The sequence below is a fragment of the Enhydra lutris genome, unplaced genomic scaffold, assembly GCF_002288905.1.
Source record: "Enhydra lutris kenyoni isolate GAN:26980312 unplaced genomic scaffold, ASM228890v2 scaffoldscaffold14, whole genome shotgun sequence".
Classification (NCBI taxonomy): domain Eukaryota; kingdom Metazoa; phylum Chordata; class Mammalia; order Carnivora; family Mustelidae; genus Enhydra; species Enhydra lutris.
Genome location: NW_019154098.1, coordinates 4,561,498 through 4,584,194, shown reverse-complemented (window position 1 = coordinate 4,584,194; position 22,697 = coordinate 4,561,498). Strand labels below are relative to the sequence as shown.

General features: G+C 52.6%; 1 protein-coding gene across 2 annotated transcripts in view; it reads right to left on the bottom strand.

The window, feature by feature from the left end:
- LOC111146614 (collagen type XXII alpha 1 chain) overlaps window positions 1–22,697 on the bottom strand; it is a 246,739-nt gene that overhangs the window by 141,394 nt on the left and 82,648 nt on the right. For both annotated transcript variants that reach the window (XM_022502245.1, XM_022502246.1), the window contains exons 12-16: window positions 20,672–20,710; window positions 6,049–6,102; window positions 4,984–5,037; window positions 3,927–3,980; window positions 2,035–2,079 (exon numbers count right to left, since the gene is read on the bottom strand). In XM_022502245.1, the coding sequence (XP_022357953.1) occupies window positions 2,035–2,079; window positions 3,927–3,980; window positions 4,984–5,037; window positions 6,049–6,102; window positions 20,672–20,710 (246 nt within the window). The remainder of the gene's footprint in view (window positions 1–2,034; window positions 2,080–3,926; window positions 3,981–4,983; window positions 5,038–6,048; window positions 6,103–20,671; window positions 20,711–22,697) is intronic.

Genomic DNA, 22,697 nt, shown 5'->3' with positions numbered 1-22,697 from the left:
CCACCTGCTCGTGAAGTCTTGTGTACCCTGAGATCAATTCTGGATCCTGCATCACTCCGCCCACCTGCTCGTGAAGTCTTGTGTACCCTGAGATCAATTCTGGATCCTGCATCACTCCGCACGGATGACCAGTGCCACACCAACGTGCCCGCAGAGCAGGACTGGCCAGGTGCTTGGTGGCAGGTGGCCCCCCAGGGAGTGGGGACCCAGAGATAAACATGGCGTGAGTGCAGGGTCTGCCCCAGGAGGAGCTCGAGGGAGACGGTAGGGAGAGGCCTGTTTGGAACCCCAGGTCAGAGCACAGGTCTGGGTCTCTGTGCCCTCGGGTGACAGCCAAGACAGAACTCCACCCACCCAGGCTCTTGTCCAGAATCAACAGTGAGCTCACCATGCACTCCGGATGCCTGAGCTCCCTCCCCTCTTGTTGTTCTTCGACTCAGCCCTTCTCTGGAGCTAGTACCCCTGATCGTGCCTGCTCTTCTCTCTCGAGTACCAGCTGCCTATCAAGCCGTGTCACCCTGGGCCCGAATCCCTAGTTATTCCAAATGCCACCTTCAAGTCCCCACAACGTAAAGAAAGACAGAAAGCTGCAGAAAGGAGATCTGGTAAACCAATGTGCAGGAACATGTTCTTCCTCAAAAGAACCAAGAGATGCAAACCCCAATGACCACGGGCTAAGCGATTTCACGTTTTAAGTTACAACGATTAAAATTTAATCTGCCAAAAGAATTCATGCTTTGGAGCCTGAGGTGGGATACCACGCTAGCCCGTCTCCCTTGATTCTGAAGAACCTCTTGGAAAGCAGCGTGGCAGAGCACTCCCAGAGCAACGCACGGGTTCCCATTCTTGCCCTGGTAATCTCACTGCCAGGAAAGCAGCCTAAGGAAATAAGTCTAAATTTGAAAACTAAATAAATAAATACAGCAGTCAGTTTAAAAATATTCACCCGAGCATTATTCTTAATCCTGAAAAACTGGGAACAACCCGAAGCGATCAATAACAGGGGGCGGAACCCATAAATCACGATCTTTTCATGCACTGGAACGGTGTGCAGATGCTTAAAACGAGTCGTGAGTCATAAACACTCTACGGCAGCACCAGGCAGACATAACACACATGGGGACAACAGGCAGGACGGGCTGCAAAGCCGAAACAATTATGTGTATCTGTGTAAAATGAAATCAGATCTAGAACAAGTCCTTCATAAAACGGGCCAATGTGTTCTCATAGTTGCATCAGGATGGCAGAAGTACAGGCTAGTGTTTACTATTTTCCAAATACATTGATAGAAAATTAAAGTAATAATTTCAAGGCTTCTTGTGAGATGAAAGGAACATGCACCGCTGAGGACAGGACAGGAGGAGACTCCGAAAACCACCTCCTCCCCAGCTGCACCCTGAGCCATTGACGACAGAAGCTCACATGGAGGTGTCTGGTCTGAGGGTCCCCTTGTGGTCAGCTGGTGTACATTACGAAGGGGTGGTGACCCCTAGATCTCCTCAAGCATGCTGGTCCTTGGGGCAGTCTGTGCCTGAGAGTCTCAGTGTGGGTCGGTTCCCAGCGCCTGGTGAGCGAGGCCAAACCTGGGTCCCCACCCCAGCTGTTACCACGCACCCTCTGTTTGGTTTAAGAGGGTAACTGAGGAGCAGAGAAGTTATAGAACATGCCAAGGGAGAGGGGAGCCCATGACAGCAATCGGGACTTTCGGAGTCTCAGCGGGGCTCTGTTAATACCCAGCCTCCCATCCCCTGACCTGGAAACCCCAAACTGTGTGAGGGGCTATGATGTCTACAGGAGCTGAGCCCACACCTTCCCACCCAGCGCTTACACTTAGGTGGGAAACATGCGCCCCATCTGCACCAGTCCTCGTCCACTACATATGCACAAGCACCATCACGAACACACGGGCTGCGACCCGCGCGGGCATCCCATGTGCACTCTCGGGCACCCCAGGCTAGCACAGCGCAGTCCCGGTCCCCCTCCTCCTCCTCGCCACGGAAAGCTGTGATGACGGATTGAGGCCGATGTAAATACCTTTTCTCCTCGGGCTCCCTTTTCTCCCCGTTCTCCTTGGAGACCCTGAAAGGAGAGGGGAAGAGCAGGGACAAGGCTCAGTCCAGCTTCTCTGTTCTGGAAGTCCGAGGGCCCACGGACAGCCTGCCTGGGAATGCGGCGGAGACCTGTCACCTGGGACTCTGCACAGAGGCCTGTGCTTCCCTCTCGGGCCTGGGGTGCGAGGTGAGCTCCTGGGGCTGGCCTCCCGGCCTGGATTCCCTGGGTCCTCCTGTCTAGGCTTGACCACACCCTGGCCCCTCAGCTTGCCTGGCCAACAGTGGGAATGTGGCTTTGGAATCAGTGCCCCCGGCCACCCAGAACCTGCCATCCCTTTGTGATGGTTGAAATCCAGATCGTGATATCTGGGTGCCTTTAAGCCCCATTCCTCCCCCTCCTCTGGGGAGAGGGCTCCTGCCCTGTCCTGCCTCCACTCCACCTTCCTCAGAGCTCCCTCCACTCTGTGAGCCGAGCTATTCAAGTTCCCGCTGGGGTGTGGGCTCCTCTGACCACAGGATCTAAATGCAGCCACCACCCCTGACCCTGCCCACAGCCACTCTCCCCTTTACCACACTTTACTGTCCTCCCAGCACTCAGCCCCGTGTGACACGTTCTCTGCCTCTCCCCAGGAGAATGGGAGCCCCCTGAGGGCGGTGCCTCCATCCCTTCAGTATCACGTCCCCACAGTCTGGAATGTGCCTGCTGCTTGAAGTTTATGGCTGTTTGCTGGATGAATAAATGAGTCAGTGAAAGACGGCACCCGTCATTGGTTATCAGCACAAGGATCTTGTAGACGTGGTGCCTGCTGGGTCCTGCTCTACCCTGGTGTGCAGGAGCAGAGCAGCACACAAATGCACCTGCCCTTTGCCACGTGCGGGGTACAGAGCGAAATTCCAGGGCCACCAGCACCCCTCAGGGGCTCCCGGGCAGGCTCGAGAGCCAGGCCAACAGCTCGGTGTACCACACTGCTGGAGGGGCCTGAACGTGTCCTGTGTCACTACAGGAGCTCCCCCTCTTTCCTCTCCTGTCCTGGAGAAAGGACTCTTGGACATTCTGGGCAGAGTATGCTGAAGAGGATGGAGCCTGCCCAAGCCCACTTACTGATTCCAGGAATAATACCTACTTCCTTGTCCCCACAGAACAGGCACAGGGCCAGAACCACAGGCTGCTATTCCAGAGGGCAGAGGCTCTGGGGACCACCCAGGCCCCTGGCGGGAGCTAGACATCCTTACTGTTTTAATTCCATCCAAGTATTTTGGCCAGACACACACAGATCGCAGGTGTTAAATGCCCCCCAAGGTTATGCAGCCTACCTTGCTTGAAAATGACCTTTTATGCTCCTTCTTTCATTTGGAGATAATCTCAAAGCTCTTAATGAGAACCAAAAATAGGGTTGGACCTCCAAGAAGCCGCTTTGCTCCTTGCACATGTCTGTTTGTCACTTACTTCAAGGGGCGTGTGGCTACTGAACCTTCCTCCTGGGTCTGGCACTGCTCTAGGGGCTGGGAATTAACAGACACTACGGCCTTCTGGACTGGCGGCCTGGACGGGCTGGTAAAAATGGCTTCTTTAGGGCAAGTCTCAGAAACACCGGGGCTGCCGGGTAAAAATGCAGATTCCCAGACTTCAGCCAAAGCTGCTGCATCACGGTCCGGGAACAGGGTCCTGGGAATGTGCATTTAAACTTGATCTCCAGGAGGTTCCCAAGTGCCATAACATTTCAGCATTCCTGGTCTAGGAAGAGACACCAACCCTTCACTGCCTTTGTCAGGCAGTGGGTCCTCCATGTACAGACACAGGAGGGGGATGTGTCAGGGGTCTGGGTCCCAATCCTTGAGAACAGAACAGGACCCCTTCCCAAGGCCTTTACTTACAGGAGCTCCAACGTGTCCAGGAGGCCCAGGGAGTCCAGGTGGTCCTTGGAATCCCTGCGGAACAGTGTTCACAAGAGAGGTGTGGGCAGGAGAAGGAGAGGCGGGACGGAGGCAATACCCGGAGATCCCTGCCTCTCCCTGCCCCACGCTGTCCCTCCTCCACTTAGAGGTCATGCTTCCCCCTGCCTCAGAGAGTAGGAGTCACCATGATTCTCACCCCCACCCCAGTCTGCTCAACTTCAAGGAACAGTCAGAGTGTGTTTCCTCTGAGCTGTAACAAGGCCAATGCAACGATTTCCATTTCCACCTGCCCCGCGCCCCGTGGCCTTCCCACGATCCTGCCAGGACGGGTGCCGAGTTCTGGGCAAGCTGCGTGATTCCTGCCTCTCCTCATTCACACTCTGCCCGACGGCCAGCAGGGCCTGGGCAAGTCCTGACAAGGCCCCAAGAGGTCTGCAGAGCCCTGACACTCCCCTGTTGCCCGCGCCATCAACTGCTACAGATTTGAAGCAGCTAACTGGGAAATGTCTCTTAAAATCTATTAACATTAGAAGGTGCATTTCCTTAGTCAAAAGTATCCCAATGTTGGTGCTCTGTTCTATTGAAATAAACAGGAATATGCAAGAGTAAGTGCTTGTGCGCACACACACACACACGCACACACACGCGCACACACACGCACGCATGCATTTACTGCTGTACTGATTTTAGAGAAAAGTGAAATTAGAGACAACATTTAGGGCCATAATGGGAAAAAGGTTACATAGGTTACGATGCACCCATGTCATGAAAAGAAAGACATCAATTAGGAGAATAGTTTGGAAAGATGTAGCTAATCTGTCGTTAAATGAAAAAGATAAACAGCACAGTTTGGTGTGATCCCCTTTCCATAAGAATTCAGGAAAAGTCGCGATGTGATGAGACATACACAGAAGCATGCATGTGGTTATATGGGACGGGTGGGGAGTGAAGTCATGCCTGTCTCCTCTACACCTAAAGCAGTTGGTTTTGCACCAAGACTTATCCCCTGGGGACATCAGGGGTAAGTGCTACTTACCCGCATGCCCACCTCTCCAGGCAGTCCCGGCTCTCCCGGCTCTCCCGGCTCCCCCTGCACACACAACACAGGGCTGGTCAGAGCCTAGGGCAACACAGGCCCAGGTACACCAGGGCAGCCCAAAGCCTCGGGGGCATCTGTGTCGGGACCTCAAAACCCATCACAGACACAAGGTAACCACCAGGGAAAGGAGACCCAGGGAGATGTCCCATGAACCTAGGAGCTGGTCTTCATTGTAAGGAGCACAGCTCAGCGCCCTCACACCTGCTGTTAGAGGCCAACAGAACTAGATTCAGACACAGCAGTGGGGAAAGCAGAGTGACTGGAGTGACAAGGCAGGAATTCTCATGGAGGAACCTGGCCATCCGGAGGGGATCGAGAAGGGTCTGCGGAGTATGGAGCCCCCCTTTCTCTCCTGCTCTCCACCCCAGGCCTCCTGTCCAGGAGTGCTAAAGGCTGTGGACATAGGAGGGGCTCATGTTCAAGGCTCCCACTTTGAAACCTGCTCACACATGCTGGACATCACCAAGGGAACACCTAGAACCGATTTCCCTTTGGGTTCTGGTGAGGAGGACCCCTTTGCCCTGGAGTAGACTGGCCTGCCCAAGTTGATCACTTTTGGTCTGGGTTTCTGGAGCACATTCCAGCTCAGAGGCAGGGAGTGGGGAGTCAGGGAACAGATAAGAGGGAGGCTGGGGGCCCCATGCAGGAGATGGGGTGCTGCTTGGGTCCCACCCCATCGCCACAAGCTATGAACTAGGGACCTGGGCGAGTCCCCCACTTTGGGCCGGGACTTCATTCCAGGTCTGGGCACTGGGACAGCAAGACCTCCCAAGCAGAACTGCTTGTCAACTGAGTGAGAAACTTGCTTCCAAGCACACGCAGGCAGAGCCCGTGGCCACCGCTGCAGCTGGTGTCGGTAAAATGATTAGGCTGACCTCCCGGGACCTCGAAAGGTCCCAGTATCCATGAAGCCCAGCTCACACCCCAGCAAAGGCCGCCCCCTCAAGGACATGGGCTCTGACCGGAGGCTGCCTGTGCAGAGGGCGGTGGGAGCAGACGTACCCGCATGCCTTTGCTGCCGTCTCTCCCAGGGGGACCGGGCAGGCCCAGGGAACCCTAGGACAGAGAGAGACCACCAGTTAGTGCAGTGAGAAGAGCACAAGAAACACAGATTTTCAGGCTTCACTGGAGACCTACGACTTTGGTTGGGGTCCAGCTTTTAACAAGATCACAAGGGGTCCGTATGCACCTGTCAGCCCCTTGCCCCCTCCCCTGACTCACACTGTGGCCCTTCCTTGCTCTGGGCTCAGTGTCACACCCCAAAGCACAACCTTCTCAACCTGGGCCTGATGGACCCTGGGCCGGATGCCCCTTTGTTGGAGGGGCTGTCCTGGGCACTCCAGGAACATCCGTCCCTACACGCCGGTAACACTCCCTAGTGGTGACAATCAAACACGTCTCCAGATACTGCCACATGTCCGCTGAGGCAAACTCGTCCCCAGCTGAGCACCAGTGGGCTAGAGCATGGGTCTAGAAGGACTTCTTAAGCTGGTGCACACTCCATTCTAGTGGATCACATGCAGAAGCCTGTGATGGGCACACTCATGGGGCAATTCTGGGGAGGAAGGGGACATGGGCCAGGCTGCTCCCACCCTCATCCTGGCGAGTGCATGGGGGCCATCTAAACGCAGGGACTCCGGGATCTCCGAGCTCCTGTCTGGCTCCAACACCATTCAATTCAAATCAAAGGATTCTGCCAAGACCTTCAGCCCAGCCTCCCCACTCCGACAATTTTCTGTGGGACACTGAGCAAGTCAATGTCTCTTTCCAGGCTCTCCCATCTGTGAAATGAGGTTATTGGACATTCAAACACTCGTGCGGACTGATGAATCGGTAAGTAATATTAAGCAAACACTGTGAGCTGAATCACGTCTTTGGCTTCTACCACCTTAGGCAGTCCTCAAATAACCCCATAAGATGGGTCTTGTCATTTTCTCGAAGGCATGTCGTGCCTTGTACATTTCCAGGGTTCACCTATAAACAAGGACGTGTGCATGTCTATACGCACGGACCGTGTGAGCGGCTGCCGTGGCTCTTGCACACGCAGGGAGATGTGCCTAGGCTTTTCTGCACCTCGTCACAGGCAAAACCGAGTCCTGGTTACACCTGTGCCGAGGAGACCAGGCTGCCCATGGCAGGGCTTTGAAAGTGCTGGAAAGGAGGGTTATTTACAGACTAAGAGGAGGAAAGATGAGACCTTCCCCAGCAGGCAAGCACGGTACTCAGAGGCAGTCTAGGGAGGGAGGAGACCTCCTCGTTGGTCTTCAGGGACCTGTGGCTGTCCTTGGTTGGAGACATGGGGCAGGCCAGCAGGGTGATGAAGAAGCACAAGAGGAAGGGTTGTTCAATGTCAAGGGCCTGGGGTTTCCTCAGCACCAGTGGGAGTCAGGTGCCTCCTGGGGGTCGAACCACCAGCAGCACCCTCGAGGGAAGGGCTGCCCCGACAGGCGATGTCCCAGCCACCATCTACACAACCACACAGCAGGGGTGAAACCCCACCCTGTCACCTCAGTGCTGTTTTGGAATTCAAGGACCCAGAGATGAAGCGAGCACCAGGACAGGCAGAAGTGACTTCTGAGTTCCTGAGTGCTGCCCAAACACCCATCTGCCTTGTCTCCTTAGCACTAAGAGTGGCAGAACTAGCAGCAATATTACACTGATGTTAATAACCACACAGATCAGATCAAGTGACCCTGACGAGGCCGCTCCGAGCAGCCCATCCTCACGGAGCATGTTCCTTCCAGCAGCGCCTCTGACTCGTCCCAGGACGCTTCGACAAGAGACAAGATTAACTTCATAGTTTATTAGGTGCAAGTGCACAGATTCCATCCTGTGTTCAACCTTGCAGGTTCTCTGCCTGGAAGGCCCACTGGGGGCCCCAGAATCTGCCTCTTAGCAGTGTTTGAACACCCCGCCCGGTTCCCTGGGTGACTGCAGTCCTGCAGGCTATGTCCTTATCCTCACTCTGCCTACAGCACTCGGGCACAGAGGGCTGGACGCCTGAGCCCATGCAGCTGGGAAGTGGAGTGGGAAGGTTGAAGCAAAAGAGCTTGCACACCCAGCCCAGCCCAGCCCAGCCCAGCCCCCCCCCTTCTCCAGGGACCCCGTTCCTCCCCCCACAGCCTCCCGTTAAGCAGCAGAGCTCTTTCAACAGCCTGCCCAGAGGCAAGGCCCCACATCAGGCCAGGGTTCTGCTGGTCAGGAATAGGGCAGGGCTCAGCTACCCAGGTAGCCCTGTCTGTCTCCAAGACCCATGTCTTATCCTCTGCCCCATCCTGCGTCAATCTGAGCCAATGGTGTGAACATCTGCAGATGGCAGGGACCCCAGCCTTCTTAGCTCTTGCTTCTGTGCAACTCTAGGGCTAAATTCAAGACTTCTCGAAAAGAGGGACACACGAGAAGAGTCAGGACCTCCTCTGAGGACATGCCCTTGATGGCGCTTCCCTCCACAACCAGGCCTATTGCGGGACCTGGAGCAGAGCTCCCCCTATGTGGCGGTTACCCAGTTAAGATGGTGGGTCCTTGAAAGGCCAGTCTGTCTTCCGGATGCTGCTGCTGAAGGCAGGAGAAGGGGTATCTTGATGGGCTCCTGCCTCAGGAATAGAGGGGGGGAGGGCAGCAGGACATCAGAGCTCCCAGGACCATCTAATAAATGGGGCCAGGGAGGAGACCAAGACAATGCCAAAGGGAACTCCAGAGAGTTCCGGAACCTTCCCTTTGCCCCGTTGTCACGTTCCAGCCTTGTGGGCACTTCCCAATCGATACCCAACACATATCTGGACGGATCTGTCTCATTCACTGGACAGGAGCTCCAAGAGGTGGGGCCTCGGGGCTCCAGCACCTACCTCCCTGTCACCACTGCCTGCTCAGCACAGGACCCACAAGGGCTGTCTGCTTCAATCCCTTCCTGAGCCCTGTGGGCCCCGAAGGGAGACAGCAGGGAGGCCTTCCTCCTTTAAAGTTAGCCTTGCAGGTATGAACCCCTCCGGGACAGGTGTTGTAGTAAAACAGTGCCTTCGAAAGCTAGCCAACTGTGGCTTCAAACCCTCCATTACTTAATACTAATGGCATGGCCTCGTTAGTGAAACGTTCTAAAACCCTGTCTCCCGCTGTAAATAGGGACCACAAATCCAACAGGGTCTGGGCTTCCCGAGGACACAGGCAGCTTGGTAAACCGGTCTGAGGACTGGAGTCATGGGGCCAGCAGTTGCTTCTGCTTTGTGATGGGTGTGCTACCCTTGCTTTGTAGCCTAATAAACTGACCAGAGGCCTCTTCCAAGGTGCGTATTTCCTCTAAGAGGAGAGCATCAAGTTCAATCTTACTTTACATGGTTAGGCTAACCAAGCCAGCACTGCAAAATAGATCCTGAAAATTTCCACTTGCAAATCCTCATGAGATCCAGGCGTTGTTTAGATGGGTTCCTGTTCTTACGAAAATTGTCAACCTGACCCAAATGTTTCATGTTTTCGTGTCCCCTCAGCGTGGCTTCCCGAACACCACCACATCCTGTGATGCACCTTCCAAAATCCCCTCGGTGGTGGGGGGGCTCCCCATTCACTGTCTGCTGCAGCTTTGCAAAGGGGAGTTACAGCCCAGAGCTGCACGCTCTGTCCCCCCAGGAAACCCACCCGCCCTCTCTGAGCCTCAGTTCATAGAGACCCATGCTGATTTCGGATGGGAAGAAGGGTGTGGACATAATTAAGAAGCCAGTTGTTGGTATAGTACAGGGAAGGAGGAGCACGTTCTGCAGCCTGTGGGGTGGGTCAGCTAAAGGAGGAGTGTGGTGGTGCTCCGGGAACTGGTAAAGTCAGGCACAGAGCGATTCGTAAAGGGAAGAGAAATAGCTAAGGATCCACATAAAGTATAACAAAAGGAGGGAAGTGGAGGGAAGGAGGAAGAAGAAAGAGAGAAGGGAAGGCAAGGGAAGTAGATGGGGAGAGGAGGGTCTGGACTGTCAGGGAGCCTTTGCCAAGTGTTAGCCATGCAGAACAAGTGACCTCCCTCCTGGGTCTCAGCTCCTTCACCTGTGCAAAAGGCAACATGAGAATAATGGTACCTCTGGCCCCAGGTGGTCAGTGAGATGCCTGGAGACCATGCCTACCAGACTACGTATACACGGAAACTCGAACAAGCATCAGGAACGGTTATTTTGGGTAAACTATCCAAAACTCCACTCTTCACTTGTAAAAAGGCAGTCACTCAGATCAAGAGGATGACAACAGATAATGTGTATGAAACCCGTTATAGAAGATGACCAGGGCTCGGGGAAGAGGGGCCTCCCCCAGCTCAAACTCAAGGTGTTGATGCCATGTCAAGGCGAACCTCTCTACCTGCTCCTCCCCACCCCTCTCCCCATACACACTGACTCTGAGGTCTCACTGGGAGCCCCCAGGAGGGTAACATGAGGCAGCAGCTCTATGCCCATGCCCACTTTCAGAACCCGAGCTCTGGGAATTATGGGGTGACCTCACTGGGCAAAATACAGATTTAAGGGAAAGCAGATATTTCTCCTTTTCTTTTCGTTAATCAGCTATCAGAGTTTTTTCTAAATGCTGACAAAGAGATGGCTTCTTCCCTAGAGGCGCATGTTAGTATCCCTCTCAGTTCACCTGGAAGAGACAGAGGAGGTCCTGCAGGTGGGGTCTGAGGGGTCCTCTGGACAGCGGTCCCCAAAGTGTGGCTTCTGGACCAGCAGCATCAGCATCAGCATCCCCTGGGCCTTGTTAGGAAGGCAGACTCTCTGCCCCCCCTCCCAGCCCCACAGAACCAGATGCTCTGGGGGTGGGGCCCAGCAAGCTGGCCTAATAAGCCCTCCCCGTGATTCAGACGCTGTCATGTCTGGGAACCATGGCTCAGCACTGATAAATGCTGGCCGTGGGGTCAGAAAACATGAGCACAGCTCCTGGCTTGGCCACATGGAGAGAGCATCTCACTTGGCTCTTGGTCACACAGTTAATACGCTTGTAAAACGAGGGCATCAGTATTTACCTCCAAACTACATAGCAGGGGCACAAATCCTGGCAGACCACAGTCTTTATAAACACCAGGTACTGTTAATGTTCTCAGATGCTCTACAAATTATTCTACGTGAACCAAGGAAAGGAAAGGACAGCCCATACTGTAATCAGTCCACCTGGAGCACATTTTCCAATAACTCTCCAGGCTTCATGAGGCTTGCAGAGCTACAGAGACACCCCCTCCGAGGGAGGTGGGAGCCCTGACATCTTGCAGCTGTCGGCCGCCCCTGGGGATAAGACTTCACCGATGCCCAGGACGCAGAAGACGTCACCTGGTGTTTAAAAAAATGCAACACTATGTTGGTGTAATAATAATTATACTTAACATTTATGAGCACTTTTTACAAATATAAGTCATTTATTTTCATTAGCTCATTTTATCCTTACAGCAACCCTCTGAGACGAATAGTAGTACAATCGCCAATTTATAGGCGAATAAAATAAGGGCTAAAGGGTCGAGGAACTGCAGTGATACACAGCTGGCATGTGGCCAAGCGCAGTCTGAAGCCACCAATCTGTGTCCAGGGTCCACACCCTCAGCCTCCCCTCCCCCGCCTGTCCCACTGTCCAGCAGCCTGAGTCTGCCCTTCCCACAACTACTGTCCTCCTCCTGTACAAAGCCCTTGGTCCTGTGACTGATCCACTAGGCTTGGCAAGTGCCTGAGTGTCAGACAGAGGTGGGGAAAGGTACAGACTTTCCCATCCCAGCTCTTCCTGGGGTTGTGAGATCCTGTGAACCCAGAACTTCCCCAAGTGCCCTTCAGCACCATGGACAGGGTCTAGAGCGCCATGATTCTCTCAGCGCTTGGCCCCCAACCCCACAAGGCTACTTGAGGGCACAGAAGCAGCTAAACTTATTTTCCATGAAACCCTTTAATTATTATAAAAATAGAAGGCCTTCAACCACAGTTATCCAACTTGATAACCATGAATAATGCACATTAACGCATGGGCTAAGAATAGGAGATGGGCTGCTGATTAAGCCAGTCGTGAGCAAAGGGAAAGGGACCCAGAGCTAGAGGCAATGGCATAAATATATCTTAGAGGTTTCACACATACAAACACGCACATATAATTTATATTTTATGGCTCAGAAGCTCTACAATGCAGTCATGACGTAAAATAAGTTGATTCCCACCAGGGACATGGTTTTGGAGGATCAAGGCTTCCCAGATACAAGCACTGATTTCAGGAAAGGGCAGAGAGCTGGCATTGGCCGTGCAGTGGATAGGAGTGGGTCACTCTTGCTGAGGGCCTGCCCCAGACTCCCTAATGGTCTCCAGAAGGCTGATGCCAGAGTACACAGCCTGGCACATGGCAACAGCTCAGTAAGATCAGTAAGATCTGTTATGATTCTTTTACTCTGTGACTCTCCTTGAGACCAAGTTAGCACATCGTTCCATATAAAATTGTCACAGGTTGGCCACTGAATTCTGCATGGCTCCTACTGCTAATGTCTCCATCCCATTCTCTCAGAAAGAATCAGTGACATAAACGTGTGCCCACTGCCCCTTGCTGTGCTGTAATTTTCACTTATATGAGAAACCCCTGATGTGTAGAAGCATCTTGTGGCTTCTGGAGACCTTTCTTGGGCCCTGGTCTGGGAAAGAGGCACCAAGAAGAAAATCCCTATTTGGCAGGGCCCTCTCTCCTTTCCCCACCAATCCTGCAATCCATTCTATAGACATGCCACGAAATCTCATCTCACAGTTTCAAATAAATCCTGCTCTGGAAAGACACCCAAGAAAGAACTAGCTCAGGGGGGAAGGAGACAGCCTTTTGCCTTGGAGACAGCCCACAGCGTGTCTGCCATGTTGACATCAGAGTGGTGCCATTGTGAGAGCTGGTCTGACTGACCCCTGCAGTGGGGCCCCAGGCACTACGGTGACTGCCTCACAGAGAGGGTCCTCGGTGAACTCAGACCAGGCTTGAATGGGAATGTCACTTTCAGCTCTTACCAGCCCTGCCCTACCAGCTGTGCAGCGGTCAGAGCGACTTTTTCCGGGACGCTCTTCTTCATCTTCTGGGTACCCCACTTTTGCCCTCAGGTGCAAACAGGTTGCATTAATCAAACATCAGGGCTCATGTCCCTCATTTTGCTGTCCCTCCTCAGCCCCCAGGAACCTTGTCTTCCCCTAAATGGGTAGCTGTTAGGATTTCTAACAAGCCAGAGCTATTATAAACTACATTGTCCTCTTCCTATACAGCTTCTTACAGGGAAAACATCAATGTGTGTGTTTTCCAAGTCTCAGTGGCTTTTCCAAGAAATGCGGGGAATGCCACCTTCCAGCTGCCCTCACTGGAAGGAATGAATGAGAAGGTGCTCCTGGGACTGCCTGGCTCTGTGCACAAGAGCTCAAAGGTTCCTGGGTCAGGAGCATCCCTGGTATTTCAAGAGGCAGAGGGCAACAGTGGATGGATTAGGAGGAGACCAGTGTCAGGGGGAGAAATACTGAGAGAAGACCCAGGGAAACACGAATCCAGAATTGGAAGGAGACATGCAGAGGAAGAGTCTCTTGGGGCCTCCTCACAGCAGCAGGTGTGACGTGTATTCCAAACATGTGGATTCCACGTGCCACGTAACACGTGGTGCTGAGCAGCGGTCAACAGGGAATTTGTCAGAAGAGCAGCATTTGACAATCAAACACAAATCCATCACACCTGCGCGTTTCCAACAGGATGGTGAGTGTAAGCCAGAGCAGGACAGTTCCTTGGAACTGAGGAATTCCAGGCCCCCTGCCCCACAGCTGTTAGGGACTTTGTGGCAGGTGGGCCCCCAATGTCCCTCACGCCAGCTGCCTTTCCTGAGAGGCTGGATGCTTCATGTCCACAGCGATGTGGAGGAGCCTGCTTTGTCCTTGAGGGCATGTGTGCAGAACCTGCTGCTCTTCTTAGACCTGGGGACCAGGCTGCCTCTGCTGACCATTGGGAACCTGGCTTCCCAACAACTGATGGGCTTGGACTCTCCCCTCAGTTTTCCACGTGGCATCTTTAATTTTGTGATGATCCACCGCATGAAAACTTTCCTATAAGAGGACTTGAGGACACTCAGGCTTGCTGCTCATGGCTCTGGTACCCTCTTCAGGGCATTCAGCTGAAGTTACTAGAAGGCAGCATCTGGGCTACTTGTTGGACTCAGATTCCTCCTTTGCCACTTTGGTCCTGTCAGGTTTTTGATCCAGGCAGGGATTGAAGAAAGCCGTAAAAGACAAGGAACTGATGTTTGTGTGACCTAAAGCTCTGTCTGCTACCATGCCAGCCAGCCCAATAAAATCCAGCCAAGTTCCTGACACTCACTCGCGTATTTTTTCTGATGCACCACACCGTGAAACCTGAGCACAAAATCCATATGAACTTTTATTTATTGCCATATGGATTTCAGTGGAAATGCTTAAGGAGGGACTTTCTGGTGGTGGTGGTTTTTGAGTTTCTTTGCTTCGACCAAATGCTGAGTGCTGAGTTGCTGACCCAAGCATGGCTTTACAGGACACTCTGCCCCAATTTCTTATCCTGTGGGTCTCAGCTGCCCTTGCTAGCTATAGGGCATAATCTGGGCTGATGAGGGGCTGGGGAGCTCTCTCCCTGTGCTGTCCCGTACTGTGCTCCATTCCAGAGAAATGCAGCCCTGCTCCACCTCCCCATCCTGGTCCGGGCCAGTCCTGCCCGAGGCCCCTCCCCCACCCCAGCCCCACTCTCGTTGTAATATTAACACCAGCTGCTGCTCATAAACAGGACAACGGTGGCAGGCAATGCGCCGTGTCGTGTATCTGAGCAGCTGGAGAGGCTGTGGCGTGGTCATTCAGCAATATCACAAGGATCCATTTAAATAGGCCTGCCTTCTGAACATCACCTCACCGGGCTCCAACTGGCTCATGGCACCACAGCAAGATGGCGGCAGGGATGTCAAGGCTCCCTTTTCACAGCTGTGGGCGCAGGGGAAAGAACATCTGTCTCTGGGCTTCAAAGCAAAAGTACTGAATTTGTTTGGTTTGAGTCAACTTGGATAACATGCTTGAACTGGTCACCGTGCTCATAGAAGCCGTGCCCAGATGCCTGGCATCTGATTCTTGCTAATGTCTGCCCAACTCACTATTTAGCAGGTGGCCACAAAGTTCTCTCCTGGACACCCTCACTGAACCTGAGGGGAGCTCATGTCCGCCTGAGGGGAGCTCATGGTTTGTTCTAGCATCTTCCATGCACAGTTGAGGAAACTGAGGCACCAACAACTATGGAGAACCCTCCTTATCCACCAGGGTTATGCCGCAGGAGTGGGGCCGCACCAGGAGCCCAAAGCCCGACCCTCAGCTACTGCCATGTTCTGCCTTCTGGACGCACCGGCCGTCCTGTCACCCTGTGCTCAGCAGGCTCCTGTGCTGGGAGTCAGGGCACTTTCCTCCAAAATCACACTGCTTTGGGACTTCCTGCATAAACATCTGTGGAGAACCTATGCTTAAATCCTTAAAATGATTTTCATTATATTAAGATTAAGACTTAGTCTTCGGTCAAATGTTCACAGATGTTGTAAAACTGGGAAGAGTAATTAACAAGACCTATGAAACACCCCAAATCCCGCTACCCTGGAATGTGGTTTGCCCTGCGCACGCACCTCTGATGCATGAGCACACAGGGCTTCCTATATGCTGTATCTCATTTGCATTACGTTGCACGCCTAGCTCCCTGTCGCAAGGTGTTCCAAATTTGCACTCGTGCCCATCTGGTTGCTGTAATGCGATGTTCCATTAGGTTGTTCCCATTTTTCCTTGCTGCTGCAGTTGTCAAGTGTTCTTATAAAAAACAGAATCAGCTCGTGGTAATTTTGTTTCTGCTTCTATTTCTCCCTTCATATGAATTATGCTCATGATACTTTCCTAGACACTTTTTGTTGTTGTTTCATTTCTCAGCACCTCCTGCAGTAGAACACTGAGTATCCTAGGAAACCCTCAGTGGGCTCTGCTGATGGGACCATCCTCCACTCCTCCATCCCCTGAGGCCCAGGCGGGGCCTCAGTGTGCCTAGCAGCGTGGGGGATGGAGACCACAACCTGGCTCGTTTAGGGACCAGTACGAAGGACCACACTCTGGACGGCATGACTGCATTCGAGCACACCTCCTCCCCAGAACTTGTGAATGATCCTCTGGATGGGGGCCCAGCCCGGGTTTTAAAGCTCTGTGAACCCACCACCCACTCTCACGTACTGAGTACTTGAATGCTATCTATTACAGAAACATATGTCCCTCTTGCATGGATTTTAGCAATATCTTCTAGCAGAAAAAGGATAAGAAATGCAAGGGACAGATTTTTACACACGCTTGTCAAGTGCCAGGGATGAAGCCAGGTGCTTTGTGATCAACCTCTAATAATCCACGTTCAACCCTCGGCATCCATGTTCCCATATGAGAAGCTGAGGCCCTCAGAGAGACACCAGCCACCTCAGAGCTGCGATCCAAACTGTGTCTGCCCAGCTCCTCCAATCAGCTTCCGAATTTGAGCACAAAACCGAGGCGTCCTCTTCCCTCCTTTCCTTCCTCCCAGATGCTAAATCAGCGAGGAAAAGAGGACAACCCCCGCCAAGAGAAAGCTGCGCAGAGGTGCAGGCTCGCAGACACCAGAGGGCGCTGTGGGCCCAGGAACGGGACCAAACCCCCAGACTCCAGGCTTCCTTCCGGGAGGCATTGGTCCCCAGAGCAGAAGGACCTTCGGGATGCACCAAGAGGAAGCTCACCGGAAACTCACATTTTGGACTTGTTTCTGTTGTTTCTAAATCTTTTTCTGCCTGTGGGGTTCATGATCCAGCTAATGCTACGGTCTTCATCTCCATAGCATCCTTACCGGTGCAGTGTGCACCCAAAGGAACCCCCATGCCAGCATCTCAGTATGCTGATCAGTCTTCTCTGCAGGGAAGAACCAAGGGCAGAGGCACAGAGATCGTGACCCCTCCCTGCTCCCTCTGACTCCACTGGAAATGGTTCCTACCCGCCCTGGGCCATGGGTATACACCCTCATCGTCACCACTAAGCCAGCTGCAAAGGAAATGAAAAGTATGGGTGTAACAGAAACAGCGTCACCAGCGAGCGTGCTCCCTGTGCTGGGCCCTGCGTCAAACCCTTCACGCACCTTCTCTCCTTTAAACCCCCTCCGACCTTATGGGGTAGAACCATCATCTTTCCCCTTCCCCCTTTTACAGAAAAAGAAACTGAGGCTCAGAGTTGCCCAAGGACAGACATGAGGTTAACACGAGGTAGAGCCAGATTCCGAAGCTGGGTCTGCCCCATGGCCATCGGTGACCTCTCCTGGGTCAAGCTGGCCCTCAGCCTTGGATAGCAGAGGGCCGAGACCCACTCATCCATCCGCTCATGTGGCAACCTCGTACGTAATGCCAGCTGCCTCCCGGATGCTTGGGAGGTCCATCCTCCCTTCCTCTACTTTTATGGCCCCAGTGCCTGTGCTGTGGGCAGCATCCCCTAAAAAGCTGCCCCCCTTACCTTAGCCTGATTTCATATTTATTTAAACACCGGGGGAGATTGGCCCAAGGACCCCACGGTGAATATGGGAGCCAGAGAGGAGGTTAGCTTCCAAGACAAGGGGCAGAAGCAGCCCAGAAACATGGCGGCAGCACACAATGGTTTTGGGCATCTGATGGGGGAGCTGAGGAGAGTCTGGAGGCCAAGAGCTCCAGTCACTGTTCAGCTGTGTGACCTGGGGCCAGTCACTGACCTTCTCTGAGGGCCAGTTTCCTCAGCTGCTGGGGAAGGGGGCTTCAATCAGCCCCACAGCCTCCCTTCCTTGAGTAATAACCAGAGTTTGTGCTTCCCATCATCCGACTAGCTTGTGACCTTGGGCTGGTCACTTGACCTCCAAGCTTTGTTCTCCCCATCTGTGAAATGGGCATAAGTCACTGCCCCTGTAAAGTGCTGGCTTCATCATGAGACATAAAGTTCAGGGCACATCAGCCCTCATGGAGGGCAACACACATCATCACAGTTGTTCATTACATACCAGAAACACAAGACACACAATGACAATCAGAGAAATAAAATTCCTAGGCCCACCGGGCTCTAGTCCGTCTGATCCCCTCACAACGCAACTGCTCTGGAGAGAATATTCAAGTGGAGAAGCCAGTTTTTTGGGCCCTGTACAAGTGCATTAGTCACCTGTGGCCTTCTCTGCCCTCTGGACTTTATCATTCCCCTTGACCGCCCCCCACCCAGCCTCACCTCCTCCTTGAGGGTTGGGGGGAGCAGGAGACTCCAAGTTATGAAGAGAGCTCCAAGGGCTCAAGCTGGGGTGAGCTGATCACCAAATCTCAGAGCCGCCGCCTGCAAGGGCCTTTATGCATCATCTCGTCCCACCCCCTCGTTTTCACAGATGAGGAAGCAGAGGCCCAGAGAGGGAGGTGACTCACCCCGCATCACACAGCTAATATGCGGCAGAATCTAGACTCAGACTTTGCTAAAAATATTCAGATGCAAGAGAATGTCAACCAAGGACAGAGCCAGAAGTGCGAGAGTCTGCTCAGCTGTCCCTCTGTCCTGCTGGCCCTGAGGATGTGATGGGGCCTCCCCGGCTGCCACCGTGACCCAGTAGGTCCCGACTGTGGGCCTGCAGGCAGGGATGTGGGCCCTAGGGAGAGGCCAGCAGCCACCAGGGGAATACGGCTGCCCATTCTGAGCTACACCAGAACCGACAAGGCTGAGATGCACCTGCTGCTCCTGTCTCTTCCTGCCAGACACCCACACAGGAGGACAGCTCAGCCATCAGAGGACACGCTGGTCCAGGAGACACACAGCAGTTCAGCCAGCAAGCATCACCCAGACCCAGCACCCTGACTTCAAGGACAGCCCCAATCCTGACAGGAACATCTGGGGGTCCTGCTAAAACCTGTGCTCCAGGCCCACGGGGACCTAGCAAGCCAGCAACACTAGATAAAGGTAGTTGCTAAACTTGAGCACCTACCCTCTAGGTGTCATGCTTTTAAGCCACATGGGAACCATGGATGGTGGCCACCACCAGCCCCGTCTGAGGGTCAGCAGACGCAGCTTGGAAAACTGATGACATGTCACACTGTGCCGTGTGTGCCTCCCTCAGCCTCTCAGACTGCTGTGTATCCTTGTGTAGGAGTTAATCTCTGTGTGCGTGCATGTGTGCACATCTGGGCTTCCAGTAGGGATAAAAGAGAAGTTCACCACGGAGTCAGTGAAGACACAGAGAAGTAGGGAAGAAAATACATACCCTCAACACGGACATCTGGCCTAACAAAGGGGCTCCACCTCCAGAATCAATCTCTTTCTGCCTCTCGCTTGTGTACACACACACACACACACACACACACACGCGCATGTGCACACACACACAACTGGGGTCATACTGTATAGATATTTTTCCATGTGCTTTAAAAATTAACCATTATTTTCATTTCCTAGGTTATTAATTATTCGTCTAAATGTAGTTTTTTCCTCCCTGAGAGCCACTGTATCATTTAGTTGCACGAGAACGCACTTGGGCCCCCTGCCCGCCCCACAGCATGTGGCTGCTTCCAGTCTGACTTCTGGATGACATGGAGTGAAACCCGGGGTAGTCACATCTGTACAGCCTTGCTTTAGCTCCATGGAGCAAATCTCTGGAGTGAAAGTACACTGTGAGAGGGGACCTGCAGGGAGAGAACGGGCTGGCCACAGGAAAGCCGTTTCCATGGTAATGGAACAGAGTGGTACCAGCTCATACAGCCGGCCGCATGTGAGGGGTGGAGAAGCCACCAGGATCCACCAGCACTGCATTCTGACGAGGTCCTAGTGCAGATGCCCAAGAGTCCCGGGGCTGTCTCTCCCCGGACACGCAAAGTACATTTTTAATTGTTAGTGGGAATGAAAAACAGCATTTTAGTGACACCTTCGTTTTTATTTCTCCTCACAGACTAACCACTTAAGAAAACTTTCCTCCTCGGAAGGAAGCCCCATGTCCTAGGATCTACGCTTGTGCTCCTTCTGATGAAGGTAAAAGAAGGTACAATATTCGTATTTGGGGAGAACATGTATAAGCGGGCCTGCCTCTTGTTTCCAAGGCTCTGTCCGCTTCCTCCTGCTCCTGATCATCTCCCCTCGGAACTTCTGCAAATCTCCCGGCGAGTCCTCAAATGCCTCTGGTCTCTCCCCCTCACACCCGTCTGGCACAGCACACTGATATGTTCCCACCATGTCTGACCACACACAGAACCTTCAGCGTCTTCCCAAACTGCACACGAGTCTGAGCACGTTCTGGTCTCTAACACCCTGCGTGCCGGTCCTTAGGTCCTTCTGCAGCCCTGCATCCCGGCCCCATGGGCCCCAGTGAGTACCCTCTGCTCCAAGCACTGCCAAGCACCCAAACAAGCATCCCCTCCGGTTGTGCTCATTCCTGTTCACCCTTGCCGGGCCGCGGTGCCCACTGCACCTGCTTCAACCGCCCCAGTCAAGAGAGCACCCGCCCTGAGGCTCCTCGCTCCAGCTGGGAAACCTCTTCTCTCCACTTGGATTCTCCCAGGAAGCACCACTCCCCAGCTCGGCCCCACCCCCACCCTGCTCCCTGGCCAGCGGCACAGCCCCCAGAGAAGTGATAAAAGGGAAATACTTACCTTTTCACCCTTCTCTCCTTGGACAAAAGGCCCTCTTCCCTAGAAAATGAAAGGAGGAGGCACGGGTTTACGACAGAACATCTCCATGCATGACATCACACGGCAGCAGTACCCTGGGGTCTGAAAGGGTCACATGCTTTCTCATCAGCTCCTCCAAGGAGCTTCCAAAAGAGATGATAACTCTTCTTTACTGAGTGTTCATTCTCGTGCCTATTACCCCATTTAATTTTTCTGACAATTCAATATTATGGAACTTGTATTTTTTCCCTTATGAGCTTTACTAAAATATCATCCACCTATGGTATCATTCACTACTTAAGTATACAATGTAATATTTTGTACAGTGTAATACAATGTAATCCTATACAATATAATAGTTCTGAGTATATTTCCAGAGCTGTGCAACAAGCCCTAGTCGGCTTTGGGATGTTTTCATCAGCTGAGCAAGAACTCTGCACTTAATCGTGGTCACTCCCCATGCCCCCCACCTCCTGCCCTAGGCAGACACTAATCTATTTTGTCTCCATATATTTGTCTCCATATATATGCCTCCTCTAGACATTTCATATACATGGAATCGTACGCTGTGTGGGCTGTTATAGCTGTTTTCACACCCAGTGATTCCTCAGCAAAGCGTCTTCAAGGTTCATCCACGTTATGACCTGTATCAGTAGTCCATCCCCGCAGAATCACATGCCACCACATGAATATAACACACATCCCGTTTATCTGTTCAGCATGCCATGAGCACTTAGGTTTTTCCACTTTCTGGTTATTATGAATAACGCTGCTCTGAACACTTGCGTCCGGGATTTGCATGAGATTATGTCTTCGTTTCTTTTGGATACATATCTAAGAAGTGGAGTGCCGAGTCACCTGATAATTCCATTTACCCTTTTAAGGACAGCCAGACAGTGGCCCCAAGCAGCAGAGCCCTCCTGTACCAGCGACGTCTGAACGTCCCAGTTCCTGCGCCATCCTGTTGCTCTCCCATCACGAGAGCGAGTGCTCGGGCCTCTCGTCATTACTGACTTACCTGTTTCTCTCTTCAATTCTGTCCCTTCTGCTTCACGTATTTTGGACGCTTGTGAGGTACACAGGTGTTTATAACTCTTCCCGATTTCTGAAAGACTGACACTGATCATAAGACAAACTCTTTGTTTCCGCTGACGTTGGGTTTTACAGTCTACTTTGTCTGATAACAGCCGAGTCACTCCCAATTTTTTGGCTTTCTATTTTCAGGATATGTATTTCCCATCCTTTTACTTTTACTTTCGACGTGTTTGCATCTTTGAATCTGAAGTGTGTCTCCTGGAGACAGGATAGAGTCGGGTCTTGTTTTTCTGTCCGGCCTGGATATACAGCATGATTACCGAGAGAGCTGGTTTCCTGGATGCCATCGAACTTTCCATTTCTGCCTCCCGTCTTGCTGTTCCTCATCCCTCCTTCATGGCATTTATTTATTTATTTATTTGCACTAAGTATTTTCTAGTGTTACATTTTAATCTCTTAATGGCACTTTTACTGTATACTTTTGAACTACTTTGGTAGAGGTCACTCTCAGGTTTCCCATACACACCTCAGCTCCTCAGAGTTATACTACCTCTGGGGAGATTTACAAACACACCCCTCCTGGCCTGGTTCTGGTCCCTCTTCCTTCACGCTGGCGCCGGTACTACATCTGCTTGTTAAATGCCTCCTCAAACACAGTCATGATGATGCCTTTGAGCCTGTCATCCTGCTTCACTGATGTTTCCATCCCCCACTACCGTCAGTTGCTGAAAGATCTTACTGGCCTTTCTCGGTCCATGTTGACTCGTTTTTCCCTCCTGCTGCTTTCAAGTTTCTTTGTCTTTTGGCGCTTGGGCTGCAATCTTTCTGAGAATGGCTCTCTCTGTGTGAGAGTTCACCGAGCTTCCTGGAGGCGTAGATTACTGATTTTTACCAAATTTGGGATTTTTGCTTTCACCATTATTTCTTTGAATATTCTTTCTGACCCTTTCCTCTCTCCTCCTGGGGTCCCCAT